The sequence below is a fragment of the Aegilops tauschii genome, chromosome 1 (assembly GCF_002575655.3).
Source record: "Aegilops tauschii subsp. strangulata cultivar AL8/78 chromosome 1, Aet v6.0, whole genome shotgun sequence".
In the NCBI taxonomy this organism is placed as follows: domain Eukaryota; kingdom Viridiplantae; phylum Streptophyta; class Magnoliopsida; order Poales; family Poaceae; genus Aegilops; species Aegilops tauschii.
In genome coordinates this window covers 465,469,239-465,477,818 of record NC_053035.3, presented here as the reverse complement: position 1 = coordinate 465,477,818, position 8,580 = coordinate 465,469,239, and the positions used below count along the sequence as shown (strand labels likewise).

At 41.9% G+C, this 8,580-nt stretch overlaps 1 protein-coding gene and 1 long non-coding RNA gene across 2 annotated transcripts; one reads left to right on the top strand and one right to left on the bottom strand.

Annotated features, from left to right (window-relative positions):
• The first annotated feature begins 975 nt into the window (after positions 1-975).
• On the top strand, positions 976-8,294 carry LOC120965216 (uncharacterized). Its single transcript, XR_005757715.3, has 5 exons — positions 976-1,147; positions 1,985-2,045; positions 2,616-3,912; positions 3,984-4,112; positions 8,155-8,294. It is a non-coding gene; the product is annotated as an uncharacterized lncRNA (long non-coding RNA).
• LOC141025560 (putative receptor protein kinase ZmPK1) lies at positions 3,662-8,160 on the bottom strand. The gene has a single exon (XM_073501163.1). It carries the CDS (start codon positions 6,798-6,800, stop codon positions 4,374-4,376), a length of 2,427 nt encoding a protein of 808 aa, XP_073357264.1. The 5' UTR covers positions 6,801-8,160; the 3' UTR covers positions 3,662-4,373.
• Positions 8,295-8,580: the final 286 nt, after the last annotated feature.

Sequence of the window (8,580 nt, the reverse complement as noted above, 5' to 3'; positions counted from 1 at the left end):
TGTACAGTGAGAAATCCTACATGAAACAATAGAAAAATGAAGAAAACCAAAATAAAACAAATTGAAGAAGCAAGTAAACCCAAGTCAAACGAAAAAAACAAAGAAAACCATTCAAAAATAAGAAAGTGAATTATAATGAAGAAAACTGATGGAAGAACAAAGCAAATGTAGTATGTGGAAGAAGAAAAACGATGAAGAAATAAAGAAAATCAAAGGAAAATAGAAGAAAAGGAAAAAAGAAAAATAATACCAAAGTGAAGAACAACCGAAGAAAACCAAAGTAAAAGGCAAAAACAACTAGTGTAGAAAATCAATAGAAAATCCAAAAAACGTGAAGAAATAAAGGCAAACAAAAAAAGAGAAAAAAAAACTGAGCGAGGCGAGCGAACCAGCGAACTTGCTCGATCGAACGAACTCAGCGAAGTAAAAATGAGGACAAAACGGGCTGGTTCAGTAGCTGCAGTACTTCATAAAAGCCTTCAGCGGGAGTATCTTCCATCTCGCATAACTGGTTTGCTACCAACATCTGGCATTGCCAATATTTGGCAAGCCAACATTTGGCAAAATCAAAAATTGCCAATGTTTGACAATTTTTTGTGAGATTGGCAGTGAGAATTAGCAAGCAATCAATCTCTAGCCAATATTTAGCAATTGCCAAAATTTGGCATGCCAATTTTTGGCATCAAACCAATTATGCTCATAGTTCTCGCGCGCACCTTGTCCTGCGGCGTCCAGGCCGGACAACCTGGGCCTTGACCGGGAAAACATGCCACCCGCACGGCCTGCTCAGCCCGATGCAGCGGCGGACGCGTACGAGCCGTCCATCGCCGATCCGAGGGCTACCCCGAGTGCGCACGCGCAGCTTTGACCTGCGTGAGGCTCCGTCGGGCTGTGCCCGCCGTGGAGGAGGAAGGCAGTGGCGCCGGTGAGTGCCTTTCGCCGGAGTCCCGTGCGGCTTTGACCTGCGCGAGGCTCCGTCGAGATGTGCTCGTCCGTGCCCTTTGCGAGGCCGCCGTGCGCGTGCGGGACGGCGACGACGACGAACGTGCGAGGGGGCATGGCCACCGGCCGGTGCGGCGGACGGCGAGGCCGCCCGAGCTGGCTCGCGGACGTTAGATGGTTGCCACGGCGGTGCCACAGCCCCAAGGTAAATGTCCGCCGCCCTCACGCTCTTTGATTTCATGGGTAAATTAGGGATTTGGCCTTCCAGGGTTTCGGATTTGGGGAAAAACTTAGGATTTGCAAAAATTTGGCTTATTCCCCTTCTCACACATACTTAAACGGAGTGTGGCACTTTAGCATGGTTTTGACAGAAAATAAGATAAATAGGGCTATTACTTAGGTACTTCAAGGCTAAAACGTGAACATGAACAGCTTAAACATGAGCATGACTTCGAGCTTGCACAGACATGAACATGCTTGTAAGGAGAAGCATACAGGACACATGCTTAACAAAAACTCATAACCTTATAAAACTTGATGCATATGCCCGAAAACATTTAAGCATGAAAGGATCATGAAGGGTTCAATATTAGAGCTAGGTGGCTCTGATGCCATTTTGAGATGTTCTCAGGATCATCTAGCTCACTACTGAACCACTGTAGAGATGGGATTAGACACATACCTTCACTGGATGAATCTGCCATCTCTTCTTCCTTGGGCTTCTAGGACCTGCAGGTGTGATCTCCCGATGCTGCAGTGCTCTATGTGCTCAGATTTTTTAGGCAGAGAGCTGTTCCAGTTTGGACCTCTCCTTATATATATGTATGTATATATTGTTATTTTGTTAGACCCATCGGACAGTGATAGCTTGAGTGTTCTATATGCCTTCTTGTCTGAGGTTTCGCCCAAAACACGCTTGCTAGTATGTGTAGACTTGTTCATCGAGAATGTAATAACAGGATAATTATTAATTAGCGGTCACAACCATTAGAACTGAAGAGGGTTAAATTACTGAGAACAAATCCTCTTTAAATGATTTCAGACTTGAGGAAATGTCGCCCGCAGGTTGTGTATGCTGGGAAGGCTGGTGATGCAAGATATCAGTAAGTAGTATTTCTTAAACCAAGTGTTGCAGACTTGCATGTCCATTTTGTGCTTTATATGTCCTGATGGAAACTAAGCTGAAGAAAAAAAAAATCCTTGCAGCAATCCATCCTACTGTTACTGTGGACTTGCAGCAATTTTCGTAGTGCATACCTTGTTACTTCTAGTCTTCTACTACACAATCTTGTAGAGCATCATGATGCTCTGTCTTATATATTTTGTACTTAACTATTTCTGGAGAATCAACATTGTACACTGTTCGGTCAACAATAACTAAGGGTATATCATCCTGTTGAGTCCATCAAATTATTTTCATCTTGTTCAGTTTGTCGGACGTTTTTTTGCCATTTTGTACTCTCTACTATGCATTTCTTTTGTGTACCTTTGCGAAATTTAGGTATCAGAGTATTGCAATTTGGACTGCTTTCTTATCTGAAACACAATAGTGGTGATACCTGCTGCTAAATATGTTTCGTGCTTGCTTACTATGTGCTAATGTTTTCCACCAGTGTAATTTGTAGTACTATCAGGTTTCGTCTGATCAAAAGTACGGATGTTTTCTGATGCAGGGCGAATCCTCAGACCTCTTCTTATGGTTTAAATAAAATTTGAAAATGGAAGGGCTGTCTGTACTCATTTCAAGCACCAATGCAACAAGAAATAATCGACTTCATTGGTGTTGAAGAGGAGGTAGATATATCAGGCAGCTATTTAAGAGCAGTGGAAAGGAGCTGTATCTTTCTTTTTTATTGGGATTAAGTTGTGGCCTTATCCCTTTTGCAAATCTCAATTTTGCTTGAGGAGTGATTGACCTGTCGGAAAACACTCGCAGCAAGCTATTGGATTCTCCACAATAAATCCACTTATCAGAGGTTATACTCTTTCCCATGAACTTTACTTCGCTCAGAGGCCCCTTTCCAAAATAGTTACAGCTAATGGCATTGGCAGATCAGATTATACTTTTGGAAGTAAAGATGACTTTGCTAGGCCTGAATATTTCAATGGACACGATGCGATAGTGGCAGTCAATGTTCATCAGGGATTTAACAAAGAGGATTCCCTGATCATGAAGAGTTTCTCTTGAATGGTGCATGTTTAGATTGAACTCATGCGGAGCTATAAGGCAGAAGTAGAGACCAAATGGCCCAAATAACGACTGGCAATGAAGGAAAATTTAGACTTTGGTAAAATTTAAAGCAAGGGACGAAGAGTTGACAATCTTGATGACGATGGATCACCACATGTGGGTGCAATCCTCAGAGTGGTGACACTGTCATTGGGGAAGTGGCAGAATCTGGTGAAGACCATAGGCTGATTCTTTTTCTTATGTGAGTGATATGGTAGAGAGAGGTGCATTCACTCGTACGCATGTTTGATCTCATGTTTGCGAGGCGCAATGGGCTAGTAGTTTTAAACCAACCGAACAGCAAAAACTTGCAAACATATTATAATAATACTTAGTTCTGGATATGTGGGTACTAAAGGGACGTGTTACCCTGTTATATTTTCCTCTTGAATATAGTGAATTGCCAAGGAACATCATGAATGATGTTTTTTCTACTCCTAGAAAACTGCATCGTATCATGTAGGATTGGAAATGGACAAAAATAGCATGAGAACAGAAATTCTGAGATGGATGTATACAGAACTCAACACATCTTTGATTTAATACACAGCCTAAGGGTTCCTGACACTAAAAGCCCCAACATGAGATCAAAGGCTGTGCCTCTGGTTCTATATTAACCATGTCTTTATATTTTGCATTTTTGTCAGTGACTAACCTGTGTGTGCTTTGGCTGGAAGAGTCATTGTCCAGTCCTAGTGCTTGATATGAGATGTCGGTTATCCGAAAGTCTGTAATGCCAGGTATATGCTTGTTGCCTGTCTGTTGCAGAGTCAAAATAGTACATCTTCTGAATGATTCTATTTTTTTTCAGAGAACAAATGAGTTTTCGTTGAAATATTTCTCAAGGCAGCTGGGCAACTGTTTCGTTTGGAGAAAACAATGCTGTCAACTGGAAAGGAAAAGCCACACAGACACACCGTCAACATATTGTGCATTGATGGTAAATCAGATACTTGTATTATGACACTTCATAATCTGGCAGTGTGGTCGAATACAAAATTCTATATTGGTATACAAGCGGCTCATGCTATTCTTGATTTACATAGATACACATCATAGTTTTGCATCCAACAATAAGTATACATGCTGCATGCTATGTGGAATATCACTCCTTTTTTAGTTCATAGTGTAATGCTTCATAATGCCTAATGCTACAGATAAACCAGCATCCTAATATTTGTAGCATGTAATTGGTGCTGGTTTATTTAGCTGGTTTACTGTCCTCATCTACCGAAACAAGCATCTGCACAACATTTTCCATGGTAGGCCTTTTCCTACTATCTTTTTCTACGCATGAAACAGCCAACTTGACCATCATTTTTGCTTGCAAGTTATTGAACTGCCTGTTCAATCTGGAGTCAATGAAGTCAGCGATCCATAACTGTTCTCTGCCCTCCAACATCAGATTTTCTGCAAGCATCTTAATGACCCTTCGAAGGACCATCTCCAGTTCCTCGTCTTCATTTGGTGCCCAGTCTGAAACACGAGCCCCCTTGAGTAGCTCTAGGAGAACCACTCCGAAGCTGTAGACATCAACCTTTGCTGTTATTGGGAGTCCAGAAACCCACTCAGGAGCTATATAACCTCTAGTTCCATGGATCCGCGATACATTTTTATTTGACCCGCCTCTGTTTAGAAGTTTTGCAAGACCAAAGTCGGTGATCTTTGGCTCTAAGTTCTCATCCAACAGTATGTTCTCTGGCTTCAGGTCACAGTGGATAACCCACTCCAAGCACTCGTGATGAAGGTAGGCCAATCCTTTTGCCACTCCTAGAGCAATCTGAAATCTTTTATTCCATTCAAGTAATATCTGTGAGTCTCTGCTAAACAGTATTTTATCCAACGATCCATTCTCAACATACTCTAAAACCAACATCCTGTGTGGTCCATCAGAACAGAATCCCCAAACCCTCACCAGATTCATATGGTAAATCTTTCCAATCACACTCAGTTCATGCTGGAATTCTTCTTCACCTTGGTTTATCTCTGCCAACCTTTTCACAGCTACTGCCCTCCTGTCTTTCAAGATTCCCTTGTATACGAGACCAGATGCCCCCCTCCCAATCAGATCCTTGAACTCCCGAGTAGCTCTCCGCAACTCATTGTAAGTGTATCTGCGGAAATGATTAGTTATCATTTCATAGCCAACCTCAGCCGGCCATACTCCTGTTAACTGCCTGTGCTCCCTTATCAAAATAAACCAGCATCCTAATGCTACAAATATCACCTCGACACAAAATATCGCTGATAAGAATCCGTAGAAATACGAATACTGTGATCCACTCTGACTGCTCTTACGCTTATCCAGAAAATCTACAGTGACATATTTGTTCTTTGCACTACAGTTAGGACCATATCTAGGGCCAGAAGGTTGCGAGTGAGGAATCGAGGACTTTGAGACTTGCAATGTCTTGGGAAGCTTGAGATAGATAGAACCAGGTAATTGTGGGTTGGCTACACCACCAACAAGGGATGACTTTGGGTAACAGCTTCCATCTCCTTGCCAGTATGAGAAACCATTGCATGTGCAGTCACTCAAGCATATCCGCTTGCAAGCAGGAAGAGAAACTGACTCAATCTTACGATCATAGCCTAGAAAGTCCGTGGAAGGTAGCTTCAAAAAGTACATCTCCTGCCCATGCCCACCACAACTGAGGTTGAACTTTGGCTTGCAACCTTTGCTCCGGTCACTTGGGTCGATGATCTCATGTCCAGGGGCACATGCACAAGCAGGCCTAGGTGTATACACACATATCCCATTCATACCACACAAACCACGTACAAAGCAGGTCTGCGGAAATGCCATCCATGTGACCGACCATCTTCCATTTGGCTTATTTAGACTGTATAATCTAAGGTTGCCATCATAATCCAGTGTTAGCCTTCGCATAACCCTGAGACCCCAATCAGCAGCCTTTATAGTTAAATTATCACTTCCAAGGAAAAAACCCCAGCTATCAAGGACCCCAATTGTGGTGGTATTAAATGAGTGTCTTTGCTTTGTCCAGATATTAATGAAAGGGTTTGGCCAATAGATAAAAGAGACACCCTTCTGATCATCAAACAGTGTAAGTAAAAGCTCATCATCAAAATGGAAGCTGTAGTGCCCAGGAACAAGTAGCCTATTACTAGATTCCAACCTTGAACCAGCAGTTATATTCTGATTGGGTAGCAATGTATCAGTAGGAGAATCAAAGCTTTGCCATAGAACTATATCACCTTGGCCCTTCACGATGAGATTTCCTGTGTCCAACAACTGAGCTTGTTCGGCATTTGATGAAGTGTTCACACCATTTTCCCAGACGGGCTGGCCATCATAATCTTTTACCACCATTCGGCCATCCCTCTCTAGCATGACTTGGGATCCCCAGGAGTACACGGGGTGAAGATGATTTGCGCTCCAGACGACAGTCTTTTCAGCTGTGTTAGAGAACCAAATAGAGAAGACAAAGGCATTTTGAGAAATGTTGTTGAAGCCACAGCTGAAAGTACCATCAGGTGAATGGAGCCTGTCCGAGCTATCCTCTACAGAGAGAAAGGAGCCCGGCAATAGGAATTCACGAGCCGAGGAGCGCAGAAGCAGATGAATCAAAGTTAGTAGAAGCAGAGAGGTAGAGTATGCAACCATATTTGCTGGAAGCTTGGGGCACTCTAGTTGATCTTTAGAATGATCGCAATTGTACACTATTATAGGAACCAACTAGTGGTAACACCCAAGATAAAGAAATATGCTTCTATAATATTATAAGAAATTGGTAGGTGCTTGTCCTTTTCTTGAGAGTGATAGTTTGCTCTGTTTCGTCAACAATTCAATCAATAGTTAGCTGTAAAGTCGCCTTTTCAAGTTTAAGTGTGGTAGAATTGTCTCTTGTTTAGCTGGCTGATGTGTACCCCTGAAATAAGTCTACAAACTCCAAGGCATTATCAGTTTTGACCACTCGTGCATGCTTAGTAGCCATCCATTGTGCAGCAAATGAGTGAAAGAAAAATACTGGATTATTCCAATTGTGTGGTGAAAACGGTATACATAAGTAACAAATTTTGCTATTTCCTACAAAAGTTGCCGGGTCCAAACTTTTCGAGGAAAGAAGGGTCAACTTTGCATCATGGATTTCATTGTCGACATAGCCTTCTCTCGATAACTTCTTGTCCTTTTGTTGGGTGGTAAATTGTTCTATTCATACTATTCTGTGATGTCTTTGTCTTTCAAGGTCCAGCGCTGTAGAATTGTCCTTCGTTTCAGGCTTTCAACTGGTTAAAACAGTACATGAAAAATCTAAACGTTGAACATGCAGACAGAAAAACAACAGTTTTTGGCTTAATGCATCATGGTATATGATTCAAACTGAACACACAACTGTCTATCCATTTGGGTTCCAGATGGATAATTATCAGAAGACTGGAGATTGGAGATTTAGCAAATTTATCTTCAGTCTACTGGTGGACTGAACTGAAACTACTGCAACAAGTTTTCCAATCACAATGCTACGTACCTGGTAGTACATGGCAAAGTAGGAGCTTCACCATGTGAATCCTCTAAAGCAACCTTGTGTATGTAGCATGCTACTTCCTAGACGTGTAACATGTCAGGCCCAATTTTCTAGCTACTCTTGCATTATAGGTATTCAGGTGGCACTGAAGGATACTAACCTAGGTTCCAGTAACTTGTTCTTAAATTCTTTGAAGCTTCAGCCACAGTAGTAGAGTTGTCATGTCTGTCAACTTATGGAGTAACAAGTATTTTGTTTGTTTGTGTATTTCCACTTTTGTGTGACGTGTTGGCATCATCCGCATGTCCAACAAAGCACTAGAAATTTGCTTGACATGTTTACATACACTAAATCAACTGGGGATTTAAATACATTATTTGTTAGTTGGCTTTAGAGTGTAGATAGATAGTCTAGCCAAATTCGCCTAACTTGTTATGGCATTGTACACATATCCTCTCAAAATTAACTAGTGGAGAATTATTGGCGACACAGGTTGGCATATTTGGCGGAACGTAGGCGGCACACACAAGATGTTACAGCAAAAAAGTTTCTGATATGGCTTTTCACTCCCTGGATGCAAATTTGGCCCGATGTGTGCAAAGAAGAAGCGGGGCATCAATGTTTCAATAGACATTGCTGGACTCCACCTCCAGGCATGGTGCTACTCATTCTCAGGCTGACTTTTCTGAAAGATCATGTTAACAGCTTGACCTCTAACTCATCTCCATTAAGATGGCAAGGGGAATTGGGACACGCATTAAGGTGTATGGTAACATTGTTCGTTAGATTTATGTGAATAATTGTATTTACCCTTTTTTTCATTGTTGTTAAGAAGCATTATCTATCACTTCAAAAAAGGGAGGAAGCATCAATTATGTGTGGTAACAATGAGGTTTAATGAAGTTACACGTCAGGAGG